Source organism: Salvelinus namaycush, chromosome 26, assembly GCF_016432855.1.
Source record: "Salvelinus namaycush isolate Seneca chromosome 26, SaNama_1.0, whole genome shotgun sequence".
Classification (NCBI taxonomy): domain Eukaryota; kingdom Metazoa; phylum Chordata; class Actinopteri; order Salmoniformes; family Salmonidae; genus Salvelinus; species Salvelinus namaycush.
In genome coordinates, this window is record NC_052332.1 from 23,161,664 (window position 1) to 23,176,337 (window position 14,674).

The following is a 14,674-nucleotide window of genomic DNA, read 5'->3' on the forward strand; positions in this document are numbered from 1 at the left end:
TAAAGCCTAGCTTAATTAGGAATATGGTTCTGAACAAGGTAGATCAAAAAGTCGGATGACATTCTGAGGTGATACTGTATTGTGTTATCGGTGCCAAATTAATCTGCCAGTCAGTGTTCAGAATGTCTATCTCTCTAGTCTGTGTATTCTAGCAATGCGGTGCTTTTTTTTTCTCTTTGAATTTGAGCAATTGAGAAAATGGCCTTATTCAATGTTGTACTACAGCCGTACTACATAGCGCCACTGACACACTGCCACTTATTTAGAATGGTCTTTTGTACTTTGTTACACAGTGGGGAGAGTGGAGCAGGGAAGACCGAGAGCACCAAGCTGCTGCTCAGACAGATCATGGAGCTGTGCAGAGCCAACTCACAGCTGGAGCAACAAATACTACAGGTAAGACTACCATGCACATACCTACACCAATGCTAACATATTGCAGGAAAGAGATCTGTCATTCTCATACTATGAGCAACAGAAATTGCCGGGAAGACAGAGGTCTGTTATTATACCAATAACAATGTTGACTTATTTCAGACAAATGACAGTAATAACAAATTGGGTTGGATGCTGCAGGTATGAGACATACTGCAGCTAGACCAGTTTTGACATGTCCCTTCTACCACACCTCAGGCTTGCCCTCATACCTTAATTTTTAAATCAATATGGACATGGAATTTGCATGATATGAACAGAATGGGACACTCCTCTTATTGCCAATGCCTCAGACATAGTTTGAATAGGAGTTGGATGTTGTTGATCCAAGGCTAGTTTGTCAGCTTATTTTCAGAGTATACAGTAGCACTGATGGACTGATGAAGGATGTGTGGTCACACCTTGATGACATCTTGATATTCATCTCTGTGTGTAGTTGTCACTGTAAATACAGGGCTTGTGACCTGCTCGTAACACTCATTCCGCGTTCAAAACAACTGGGAACTGAAAAATACAAGGTCAAATCATGACGTCAGTGATCTTCAGGTCAGAAAGTCGGAGCTCTAGAGTTCCCAGTTGTTTTGAACGCACTGAAGTCGGAAGTCGAAGATTTCCAAGTTCTTAGTTGTTTTGAACGCGACGTCATTCCAACGTCTGTGTGTCAGCCATTTTAGTGAGTCACTCAGTGGAAAAAGGGATGTTTTAAGGTCATACTTTGTTCTTTTACGGTCCCACCTTCAGGTTGACGTATTTTTTTTATGGGAGAGAAACAATGAAATGTCACGATTGCATCAAAGAAAGGGTTTGGCTTTTCTTAAAATAGCCTTGATTGTTGTATTCCCATAGGCCTGCCCAATGCTTGTTCAAAGGATGTAGCAGTGATAAAGAAGTGTGTTCCAGAAAGTATAATAATGTCGAACAGGTTAGGTTACCTAAGCCCCAGCATTCAGCGTTCTGTACCAACAAATAGAGCACACCATGCACTATGCGTAGACCTCATTTCATTGCACAGCACTCGTAGACCGTAGTCTCAGGTTACCTACTATTTACCATGGGGCCAACTGAAACTGCTGAGTCTTGTCTATGTCAAATAGCAAAACATTACCCAGTAACACAAAAGCATGTTTTTCTAGTTAGATGTGTAGCTGATGAGACTGCACAGTGGAGTATACCGGTTTGAACTCGCCCAACATGGAATCCCAGTCAGGAAATGCTACACATTGGATTGGCTACATCCAGTTTGACATCGTAGGACATTTTATTTGGTTTGTTTATAAAAATGAAAGGAGGAATCCCTCCAAGTCTGAAGTAAATGAGGAATTATAGAGATACCTAGATAAGACTGGACTGTCTTGTGTGCTTTGTCTGGCCTGTATTAGCTCAAGGTTCACTCCAATGCTACAAAAACAAATTCTGGATTCTACTACCATTTTATGCCTATACAGTGCATTTGGAAAGTATTCAGACTCCTTGACTTTTTCTACATTGTTACGTTACAGCCTTATTCTGAAATGTATTAAATTGTTTTTTTACCCCATCATCAATCTACACACAACACCCCATACTGACAAATCAAAAACAGGTTTTTAGAAGTATCACACTTACATAAGTATTCAGTCCCTTTACTCAGTGCTTTGTTGAAGGACCTTTGGCAGCGATTACAGCCTTAAGTCTTCTTGGGTTTGACGCTACAAGCTTGGCACACCTGTATTTGGGGAGTTTCTCCCATTCTTCTCTGCCGATCCTCTCAAGCTCTGGCAGGTTGGATGGGGAGCATCGCTGCACAGCTATTTTCAGGCCTCTCCACAGATGTTCGATCGGGTTCAAGTCCAGGCTCTGGCTGGGCCACTCAAGGACATTCAGAGACTTGTCCCGAAGCCACTCCTGTGTTCTCTTGGCTGTGTGCTTAGGGTCGTTGTCCTGTTGGAAGGTGAACCTTCGCCCCATTCTGAGGTCCTGAGTGCTCTGGAGCAGGTTTTCATCAAGGATATCTCTGTACTTTGCTCCGTTCGTCTTTCCTTCTATCCTGACTAGTCTCCCTGTCCAAGCCGCTGAAAAACATCCCCACAGCATGATGCTGCCACCCATGCTTCACAGTAGGATGGTGCCACTTTTCCTCCAGACGTGACGCTTGGCATTCAGGCCAAAAAGTTAAATCTTCATTTCATCAGACCAGAGAATCTTGTTTCTTATGGTCGGCGAGTCCTTTAGGTTCCATTCGGCGAACTCCAGGCGGGATGTCGTGCCCGTTACTGAGGGGTGGCTTCCATCTGGCCAGTCATACTTAAAGGCCTGATTGGTAGAGTGCTGCAGAGATGGTTGTCCTTCTGGAAGGTTCTCCCATCTCCACAGAGGAACTCTGGAGCTCTGTCAGTGACCATCAGGGTTCTTGGTCACCTCCCTGACCAAGTCCCTTCTCCCCCGATTGCTCAGTTTGTTGGGCAGCCTGCTCTAGGAAGAGTCTTGGTGGTTCCAAACCTTTTCAATTTACGAATGATGGAGCCCACTGTGTTCTTGGGGACCTTCAATGCTGCAGAAATGTTTTGGTACCCTTCCCCAGATCTGTGCCCTGACACAATCCTGTATGGAAGGGCTATGGAGCATTTACTTTAACCTCATGGCTTGGTTTTTGATCTGACATGCACTGCCAACTGTGGGACCTTTTAATATAGACAGGTTTGTGCGCCTTTCCAAATCATGTCCAATCAATTGAATTGACCACAGGTGGACTCCAATGAAGTTGTAGAAACATCTCAAGGATGATCAATGGAAACAGGATACACCTGAGCTCAATTTCTAGTCTCATAGCAAAGGGTCTGAATACTTATGTAAATAAGGTATTTCATTTTTTACACTTTTAATGTGCAAACATTTCAAACCTGTTTTCTCTTTGTCATTGTAGGGTACTGTGTGTAGATTGAGGATGGGGGGGCCTACATTCTGAAATAGGATTTTTGTCCCCCTCAGTCTTATCATTGGAATGTGTTACAAAACAAGGCAACGGTGTGCTTTAGGACCATGCGGCCGCCTCAGAGTGGTCAGGTAGGCTGTTTTGGAGTGTGCATCCGACCGGATAAAAAAAAAAAAAGAATCCCTCCCCCACTTCTGAAACCAAAGTTGCGCCCCTGTTCAGCATTGTTGACCGCTTGAGGGGAAGGGGGCAGGAGACATGTCTCTATCTTCTGTTGTATTGACTATGCTGTGTGTAACCCCCTCATTCATAGTAGTGTTCAGTGATAGTTGAAAGTGATATAGCATCAATCAAGTGATGCTATGATAACCTTATCTAATGGCTACATATACAGTATTATGGTGTGGGATTGTCATCCATAATGACCAAAGGTTATTATCTGCTTTGATATTGGAGAAGTATGCTCTAATGCACATCCCTTTGAAATGTAATTGGACACATGTTGAGGATGGTCCTTTTGAAATAAGATGGTGGTATTGCGCTGTGGTTTTTCTTAGTGTACTACAGTACGGTCCACTGTCTTGCATTGGTTACCAAACTTGTTCTCATTGTGACCAAATTTAAAAGCTTTAGAATTTTCTTGTGACCCACCAAATACACACAACCACGTTTCTGGATTTCTGTCACAACCCAAGAGACACTTCCTTCCTACCATTTTGGAATCCCAAACGGAATATCATAACACCATGGATGTTTTACTTTTCTTCCCCTTTTTATCTCCTCTTGGCTCCCCCACTGTGATAATTACTATGGTAAACACACAGACTTGACCGACGTCTCTCTCCGGCCCCTGTTTTCTCACGCCTGTCTCATGGTACGAGAAGTTCTCTGTGGGATACGGGATGAGACTGAGGGCCTCGAGGAAAGCTAGGAAGTGTGGGGAAATTCCTCCAGCCTTTCTGGGGAATTGCATCACTGGGACTTGGTGGGAGTGATTGGCTGGCTCCTTGGCTGTGAGCTAGGGTTCAGAGAAAGTCTGTGTTTGACAACACTTTATATTACACTGATGTTATTTCGGGGTGGATGTGGTTGGAGTAGATATGCATTTGATTAGCTTGTATGGCTTAGGTCAGTATTCTGTAATGTACTGTACATTCGCTGATTATTCTCTAACACAAAAGTGTTACAGCTGCATGTTCTCTTCAGTCAGGGTGCTGATTAAGTATTCTAGACCTTTTTGGAACAGTGGAAAATGCAGTTCAACTGACCACTACTAAAAAACAGAGTAAGAATGGAAATATGGGTTTCCAGATATACTGTAGCCACATGTTCAAAGTCACTACTTTTTCTATGCCACGTAATCTTGTGCGTTTGCTTGTGTGTCTGCAGAGCAGGGATAATTGGGAGAGCCAAAGGGGAGTACAGAGTTCCAGCAGTCAATAAAACATATTTTCCAGAGTTTCACATCTTCCATTTCCCCCTGCTGTTCTGCTGCGGTCTTCTGATGACTTTGAGACAATCTTAGGTTCACTGAGTCCAAGTAAACATTCATAATGCAAACTCTTTTCATAAATCACTGTTCACACCATACAATTATGTTTTATTCATTGTACTTAAAGTGCTCCCTGGAACGAGTACATGGTATTGACGATCTCACTTGACTATTCCTAATATGGTACAGCTTCTACCCTCTCTGACTGTCGTCAGTTGGCCTGGTAATTGACTGGATGGGGGAAGTGAGAACTTAGAGGTTAAGTGTGAAATATGTTGAAAGGCTGACAGGAAATCCTGTGTCATTTACTCCTACCTCGGCATGCAATCCCCTCATTGTGGTCACAGCCAGGACATTGGTTTCATTACAATAATGTGTTTTGCATTATTGTTTAAAAACAAGTATATTGCTCTTGCTGCATTCTTTTATATGTTTGCTAATGTTCATTTGTTTTGCACACAGGTTGATAAGTCATCACCACCACATTTGATGGCCTGCTAGAGTTCAACACACTGACATGACTTGTAATCTAGTTATATCGAGTTGAAGGAGATGTTACAAAGTGTTTTACAGCTACAATGTGCCATCAGTTTTCCCTGAATAACTGCATTGTCTTCCTCGTCCAACATTCACTTCCTTTATTCTCCTGAGGCGTCTATATATCATTAATTTACAAATTAATCCAATGACATTTTGACTTTGGTATTAATTTCCCCTGGGGTAAACTCTTGACCTTGCTGCTCTGCTATTGTGATATCTTGGTTTCAAAGTACCACATCCTACACTTTCATGGTCTTTACTAGTCAGGAAACAAGTGAAAGGTTTCACTGGTCATGAATTCTGTATTGTATTGCATCCAGAGAACAATGCGATCCCTTGTTTATCAGATGATACAACCCTTAGTGTGTTTTGATGCTTAGGCCAGCTGGCACGAGAGGCTATGATCAAATCACGTTTTATTGGTCACATACACATGGTTAGCAGATGTTAATGCGAGTGTAGTGATGCTTGTGCTTCTAGTTCCGACAGTTCAGTAAAATCTAACAAGTAATCTAACAATTTCCCAACAACTACCTAATACACTCAAATCTAGAGAGGTGAATGAGAATATGTACAGTTGAAGTCGGAAGTTTACATACACTTAGGATGGAGTCATTAACTTGTTTTTCAAACACTCCACACATTTCTTGTTAACAAACTATAGTTTGGCAAGTCAGTTAGGACATCTACTTTGTGCATGACACAAGTAATTTTTCCAACAATTGTTTACAGACAGATTATTTCACTTATAATTCACTGTATCACAATTCCAGTGGGTCAGAAGTTTACATACACTAAGTTGACTGCCTTTAAACAGCTTGGGAAAATCCAGAAAATGATGTCATGGCTTTAGAAGCTTCTGATAGGCTAATTGACATAATTTGAATCAATTGGAGGTGTACCTGTGGATGTATTTCAAGGCCTACCTTCAAACTCAGTGCCTCTTTGCTTGACATCATGGGAAAATCAAAAGAAATCAGCCAAGACTTCAGAAAAAAATTGTAGACCTCCACAAGTCTGGTTCATCCTTGAGAGCAATTTCCAAACGCCTGAAGGTACCACGTTCATCTGTACAAACAATAGTACGCAAGTATAAACACCATGGGACCACGCAGCCGTCATACCAATCAGGAAGGAGACGCGTTCTTTCTCCTAGAGATGAACGTACTTTGGTGCGAAAAGTGCAAATCAATCCCAAAACAACAGCAAAGGACCATGTGAAGATGCTGGAGTAAACGGGTACAAAAATAACTATTTCCACAGTATAATGAGTCCTATATCGACATAACCTGAAAGTCCGCTCAGTAAGGAAGAAGCCACTGCTCCAAAACCGCCAGAAATGTCCTCTGGTCTGATGAAACAAAAATAGAACTGTTTGACCATAATGACCATCGTTATGTTTGGAGGAAAAAGGGGGAGGCTTGCAAGCCGAAGAATACCATCCCAACTGTGAAGCACGGGGGTGGCAGCATCATGTTGTGGGGGTCCTTTGCAGCAGGAGGGACTGGTGCGCTTCACAAAATAGATGGCATCATGAGGAAAGAAAATGATGTGGATATATTGAAGCAACATCTCAAGACATCAATCAGGAAGTTAAAGCTTGGTCGCAAATGGGTCTTTCAAATGGACAATGACCCCAAGCATACTTCCAAAGTTGTGGCAAAATGGCTTAAGGACAACAAAGTCAAGGTATTGGAGTGGCCATCACAAAGCCCTGACCTTAATCCTATATAAAATTTGTGGGCAGAACTGAAAAAGCGTGTGCGAGCAAGGAGGCCTACAAACCTGACTCAGTTACACCAGCTCTGTTAGGAGAAATGGTCCAAAATTCCCCCAACTTTTGTGGGAAGCTTGTGGAAACGTTTGACCCAAGTTAAGCTATTTAAAGGCAACGCTACCAAATACTAATTGAGTGTATGTAAACTTCTGACCCACTGGGAATGTGATGAAAGAAATAAAAGCTGAAATAAGTAATTCTCTATTCTGACATTTCACATTCTTAAAATAAAGTGGTGATCCTGACTCGCCCTTGGACAGGGAATTTTTACAAGGATTAAATGTCAGGATTTGGGAAAAACTGAGTTTAAATGTATTTGGCTAAGGTGTATGTAAACTTCCGACTTCAACTGTACAGTCGTGGCCAAAAGTTTTGAGTGACACATTAATTTTCACAAAGTCTGCTGCCTCAGTTTGCATGATGGCAATTTTCATATACTCCAGAATGTTATGAAGAGTGATCAGATGAATTGCAATTAATTGCAAAGTCCCTCTTTGCCATGCAAATGAACTGAATCCCCCCAAAACATTTCCGCTGCATTTCAGCCCTGCCACAAAAGGACGAGCTGACATGTCAGTGATTCTCTCAACACAGGTGGTGTGAGTGTTGACGAGGACAAGGCTGGAGATCACTCTGTCATGCTGATTTGAGTTCGAATAACAGACTGGAAGCTTCAAAAGGAGGGTGGTGCTTGGAATCATTGTTCTTCCTCTGTCAATCATGGTTAACTGCAAGGAAACACGTGCCGTCATCATTGATTTGCACAAAAAGTGCTTCACAGGCAAGGATACCTAAATCAACCATTTATCGGATCATCAAGAACTTCAACGAGAGCGGTTCAGTTGTTGTGAAGAAGGCTTAAGGGCGCCCAAGAAAGTCCAGCAAGCGCCAGGACCATCTCCTAAAGTTGATTCAGCTGCAGGATCGGGGCACCACCTGTACAGAGCTTGCTCAGGAATGGCAGCAGGCAGGTGTGAGTGCATCTGCACGCACAGTGAGGCGAAGACTTTTGGAGGATGGCCTGGTGTCAAGAAGAGCAGCAAAGAAGCCACTTCTCTCCAGGAAACACATCAGGGTCAGACTGATATTCTGCAAAAGGTACAGGGATTGGACTGCTGAGGACTGGGGGTAAAGTCCTTTTCTCTGAATCCCCTTTCCGATTGTTTGGGGCAACCGGAAAAAAGCTTGTCCGGAGAAGACAAGGTGAGCGCTACCATCAGTCCTGTGTCATGCCAACAGTTAAGCATCCAGAGACCATTCATGTGTGGGGTTGCTTCTCAGCCAAGGGAGTGGACTCACTCACAATTTTGCCTAAGAGCACAGCCTTGAATAAAGAATGGTACCAACACATCCTCAGAGCAACTTCTCCCAACCATCCTGGAACAGTTTGGTGACGAACAATGCCTTTTCCAGCATGATGGAGCACCTTGCCATAAGGCAAAAGTGATAACTAAGTGGCTCGGGGAACAAAACATTGATATTTTGGGTCCATGGCCAGGAAACTCCCCAGATCTTAATCCCATTGAGAACTTGTGGTCAATCCTCAAGAGGCGGAAGTTAATTGACAGCATGCCAGGGCAGATTGCAGAGGTCTTGAAAATGAAGGGTCAACACTGCAAATATCAACTTCATGTAATTGTCAATAAAAGCCTTTGACACTTATGAAATGCTTGTAATTATACTTCAGTATTCCACAGTAACATCTGACAAAAATATATAAAGACACTGAAGCAGCAAACTTTGTGGAAATTAATATTTGTGTCATTCTCAACTTTTGATCACGACTGTACATGTAAGTAAACTCAGCAACAAAAGAAATGTCCTCTAACTGTCAAATGCGTTTATTTTCAGCAAACTTAACGTGTAAATATTTGTGTTTACATAAGATTCAACAACAGAGACAAACTGAACAAGTTCCACAGACATGTGACTAACAGAAATTGAATAATGTTTCCCTGAACAAAGGGGGGGGGGGTCAAAATCAAAAGTAACAGTCAGTATCTGGTGTGGCCACCAACAGTCCTCATGGACTGCACCAGATTTGCCAGTTCTTGCTGTGAGATGTTAGTTAGGTGCATGTTCATTAATTGTTTATTGGTCATTGAACAGGCATGGGAAACCGTGTTTATATCCTTTACAATGAAGATCTGTGAAGTTATTTGGATTTTTTTCAAATTATCTTTGAAAGACAGGGTCCTGAAAAAGGGACTTTTACTTTTTTTGCTGAGTTTATATGGATGAGCGATGGCCGAGCGGCATAGGCAAGGTGCAATAGATGTTATAAAATACAGTATATACATCAAATTAAACTTTATTTGTCACATGTGCCGAATTCAACAAGTGTAGACGCAATTCACGGTAAGGTCTACACTTGTTGTACTTGTAAGATATGTAAACATTATTAAAGTGGCATTTGTTTAAAGTGACTAGTGATCCATTTTATTAACGTGGCCAGTGATTGGGTCTCAATGTAGGCACTCTAATATACCGTTCCCCTCTAATATAGTGTGGTCAGGCACACAGCTAGTGAACTACACTAATGCTGTATGCCTCATGGAAAGTTGCATATCTATCGATGTCTTGTGATTAGGGCTTGGAAATGTTAAACTCCTGGCCCCATGTAGGATCAACATGATGTAAGTTCTGGTGCTGTGCTGATCTTGTACTGTATGGTATTTCTAGGTGAATCCTCTGCTGGAGGCCTTTGGCAATGCCCAGACTGTGATGAATGACAACAGCAGTCGCTTCGGGAAGTACATTCAGCTGCGCTTCCACAACTCCTCAGGTGGGGGGGGGGGTGGTGTGTGACAGTGTATTCATCTATTGTGTGTACTTCAAATTTGTTTATTTATACACTAAATGTATGTGGTGATTGCATTGATACGACAGACATGTAGACATGTAGAATGACTTGATCCTGTGTGTGGTGCTGTGCTCTTAACAGTAAAAGGAGCTAAGATCAACGAGTACCTCCTGGAGAAGTCTCGTGTGGTCCACCAGGATGAGGGCGAGAGAAACTTCCATATCTTCTACTGCATGCTGGCGGGCATCTCCCCGGACGACAAAGACATGTATGGACTCCTGGACCCCACGCAGTACAGGTGGGTCCGACTGTGATGTCATCACTCTGCAACGTTTCCTCCACAGGTAGCGATGACTGGGTGTGGTCTGGGAAGTTAGACATTTCCACAAAGAGTCATAGGTCACACACCTTAACTGAACATATTTTTTATTTTCCTGACATAAACCAAGGTTTTTGAACTCTATCTAGTCTTAATGTTCCTTCCTGCCTTTTTTGGTTCTTGTGGCTTATACAAATAGCGGCCACATAGTTCTCAGTGTTGTTCAGTATGTGTATGCTACTTGTATTTCACTTCTCTTGATAGTTGAACAGGCCTAGGCCTGGAGTGAAATGCTAGGTATTTAAACAATGTTGTGTTTGTAGTGCCCTATGATGCATTCAGTTGTTGTGCCCTGCGATAGTTGCTGCCCTGCTATGTTGTAGTGCCCTATGATGCAGTGAGTTGTTGTGCCCTGCGATAGTGGCTGCCCTGCTATGTTGTAGTGCCCTATGATGCATTCAGTTGTTGTGCCCTGCGATAGTTGCTGCCCTGCTATGTTGTAGTGCCCTATGATGGAGTGAGTTGTTGTGCCCTGCGATAGTGGCTGCCCTGCTATGTTGTAGTGCCCTATGATGCAGTGAGTTGTTGTGCCCTGCGATAGTGGCTGCCCTGCTATGTTGTAGTGCCCTATGATGCAGTGAGTTGTTGTGCCCTGCGATAGTGGCTGCCCTGCTATGTTGTAGTGCCCTATGATGCAGTGAGTTGTTGTGCCCTACGATAGTGGCTGCCCTGCTATGTTGTAGTGCCCTATGATGCAGTGAGTTGTTGTGCCCTGTGATAGTGGCTGCCCTGCTATGTTGTAGTGCCCTATGATGCAGTGAGTTGTTGTGCCCTACGATAGTGGCTGCCCTGCTATGTTGTAGTGCCCTATGATGCAGTGAGTTGTTGTGCCCTGCGATAGTGGCTGCCCTGCTATGTTGTAGTGCCCTATGATGCAGTGAGTTGTTGTGCCCTACGATAGTGGCTGCCCTGCTATGTTGTAGTGCCCTATGATGCAGTGAGTTGTTGTGCCCTGTGATAGTGGCTGCCCTGCTATGTTGTAGTGCCCTATGATGCATTCAGTTGTTGTGCCCTGCGATAGTGGCTGCCCTGCTATGTTGTAGTGCCCTATGATGGAGTGAGTTGTTGTGCCCTGCGATAGTTGCTGCCCTGCTATGTTGTAGTGCCCTATGATGGAGTGAGTTGTTGTGCCCTACGATAGTGGCTGCCCTGCTATGTTGTAGTGCCCTATGATGCAGTGAGTTGTTGTGCCCTACGATAGTGGCTGCCCTGCTATGTTGTAGTGCCCTATGATGCAGTGAGTTGTTGTGCCCTACGATAGTGGCTGCCCTGCTATGTTGTAGTGCCCTATGATGCAGTGAGTTGTTGTGCCCTGCGATAGTGGCTGCCCTGCTATGTTGTAGTGCCCTATGATGCAGTGAGTTGTTGTGCCCTGTGATAGTGGCTGCCCTGCTATGTTGTAGTGCCCTATGATGCAGTGAGTTGTTGTGCCCTACGATAGTGGCTGCCCTGCTATGTTGTAGTGCCCTATGATGCATTCAGTTGTTGTGCCCTGTGATAGTGGCTGCCCTGCTATGTTGTAGTGCCCTATGATGCAGTGAGTTGTTGTGCCCTACGATAGTGGCTGCCCTGCTATATTGTAGTGCCCTATGATACAGTGCAGCAATGTAGAAGCCTCAAAGTGTTTGTCAATCAGATATGCATAATGCCTTGACCGTTATGCCCCCTACATATGTAGCCTATGTGTGTGTTCTGTGCTCACTCAGATCAGATCTGTATAAATGTGTTTGTGTGGCTGTGTCTGTCAGGTATCTGAATGGGCGGTACGGCTCGGAGGACATAGTGAGGAAATGGGGGGAGAAGTACAGTGAAGTGTGTAACGCAATGGACATGGTGGGATTTCAGGAACAGGTAAGACCTCTCTCTGAAACTCTTTCTCATCCATCCGTTTGCAGTATGTCAGCCATGAGGAGAACATCTGAATCTGATTGTACTTTGTTGGACTAATTGATTGATTGACTGATAAACAAATTGTTAGATGTTATTAACCAATTGATTGACTGATGTTTTGACTGACAGATGGACTGATTGTATATGTTGTGTCATCAGGAGAAGGTAGACATGATGACTATCCTGGCAGGGATCCTGTCTTTGGGAAACATCATGTTTGAGCCCACAGAGACCGACGTGCTCAGGGTCACTGGCAAGTCCATGGGCTGGCTCAAAGCCACAGCCGTGAGTCTACATCCTCCTCCACTCCTTCTCTGCCATTCTTTCTTTTGCTCTCAAGGAAATGGCTGGTCTGGCAGTATCAATTATTACGAACGTAAGAGGATAGCACTGCCAAACCATTAGATTCATGAATAAGCTAATAAAAATGGGTGGCTACAGAGTACATTTTGGGTTCTCGAGTGGGCCAACGGTCTAAAGCACTGCATCTCAGTGCTAGAGGTGTCACTACAGACCCTGGTTCGATTCCAGGCTGTATCACAACCGGCCAGGATTGGGAGTCCCATAGGGCGGTGCATAATTAGCCCCGCGTCGTTAGGGTTTGGCCGGGGAAGGCCGTCATTGTAAATAAGAATTTGTTCTTAACTGACTTGCCTAGTTAAATAAAATAAACATTTAATTCCATTTGGCCTCGTTTGGTAGCAGCTTCTGTTGACATATGCAATTTACTTATTGACCTGTTGGTGTTTTCCAAGATGGCAGTAGGCATTTTTTCCCTTTTCCTCCATAAATGTTCATCAGTGGTATTGACATAGCGAAATATAAACTACAAGAACAGTTCCAATCAACAGTTTACAGTAGAAGAGTCCATCTGATAGTGGTTTATACAGCAGAAGGAAGTGGTCCAACGACTAAGCTAGGGGAAGAAACGGTTGATTATCAGTCCTGAGCATACATGGTAAAAAACAAAGGGGATTTTTGAGGCAATCACTACAGTACTTTCTTTACAAAATGACCTCTGACCTTTCTGACATGGGCAGCTGCTGTCTCATGGAGACAGTTTTGACACTTTGTGTGCTTTTCAACTAGTTTGTGTGTCCATGATATTTAAACGTTCTACTGTGTCTGTTCGTTTGTGTATGCATAGATCCACATGCTATTTAAACAGGTGATAGTGTGTGTGCGTGCCTTCTATTTAAACAGGTGAATGATTGCCCCCTGCTCTGCTGTCCCTCTTGATTAGCAGCCCTCCCAGGCAGGCAGTGGGCTGAGGCAACATCTGGCCAGCTTAGATAAGATACAGGGTCACGAGGGGCTATATTTGGAGTTTAATGGAGAGGTACTGCTCACGATGCTAGGTTAACTTCCACCTGACGCAGGATCAGCTGGTCTTTGCCCAGTTTTCATTATCATTATGAGCAAAACATCTTCACAGATCTGGATACTGAGGAGATTTGGGTTCTAGCAACAGGGGTGATTAGGGCACGCTAGCAACAGGTGTCCCACCACTGTAATTGCTTCTCCCTTCGTGATCCTAATGCTAAACTGTTGCTAATATAGACAAACACAAAATATTTGGTTCCTGACTGTCCACTGACTAATACTGGGTATCCAGATATGAAGCAAATGTATAGTTTGAGTGAAATATACCTTTTTTGAGAGCTAATAGTACACATCTATAGCATTAGGACTGTTTCCCCTTTTTTAACATTGATTCACTGAAAGTATCGCTGTCTGAGGATGGTCTTTGTTTGATGTTTGGCAGGTTTTTGCATGATAGCATTGCCTAGCAATGCCATGACCTTAGCTTGGCATGTTCAATAGGGCCACGTCTGGGCTAAAAGGGCCTTGGGGCTCGGTTATATAGGAGCTATTGTGTGTAAGCTTGTGTACTTTGTACACTTTCTGTGTAGGCCTATGTTTTTGTGTTAATCTGATCATGGAAGTATCCCTTTAACTCGTCGATACTATTTGTATGTCTCTGCGAGCAGTTTGATGGAAGTTGTTGACTGTCATTAACGCAATTGCTAGTGCAATGACGAAGTCTATGGTAACTGTAAGCATGCTAGTAGATACCATAAACTTCCAGTCATTGTGCTAACGCTAGTTAGCATTGGCTTGCGAAATTACCTCTAACTTCTTTTATACTGGATGCAGAGACATACAAATGACTCTGGGGAAGTAGATGACGGATCATAAAGGATCATTGCTAAAATTCTGAAGTATCCCTTTTAATATTTGTGTGTTTGCCTTCTCAGGGTCAGTTTGGGGTGCAGGAGGAGGAGTTGCTGAGGAGTCTGACCTGTACTCTGTCTGTGACGAGAGGAGAGGCCATCCGCAGGCTGCACAACCAGCAGCAGGCCGAGGGTAAGGAGAAAAGCACTGGTCCAGGATCAGCTTCCCTTATCACATCACCTTAGCCATTAGAAAGGAGGGCCTGGGTCAGT

General features: G+C 43.6%; 1 protein-coding gene across 2 annotated transcripts in view; it reads left to right on the top strand.

Moving 5' to 3' along the window:
- The window catches only part of LOC120021561 (myosin-IIIb-like), a 47,543-nt gene that overhangs the window by 13,531 nt on the left and 19,338 nt on the right, over positions 1 to 14,674 (top strand). The window contains exons 4-9 of one of the 2 annotated variants that reach the window (XM_038965351.1): positions 294 to 396; positions 9,838 to 9,940; positions 10,100 to 10,256; positions 12,086 to 12,188; positions 12,387 to 12,512; positions 14,486 to 14,594. In XM_038965351.1, coding sequence (XP_038821279.1) covers positions 294 to 396; positions 9,838 to 9,940; positions 10,100 to 10,256; positions 12,086 to 12,188; positions 12,387 to 12,512; positions 14,486 to 14,594 — 701 coding nt within the window. The remainder of the gene's footprint in view (positions 1 to 293; positions 397 to 9,837; positions 9,941 to 10,099; positions 10,257 to 12,085; positions 12,189 to 12,386; positions 12,513 to 14,485; positions 14,595 to 14,674) is intronic. The other variant, XM_038965352.1, reaches the window with a different exon arrangement.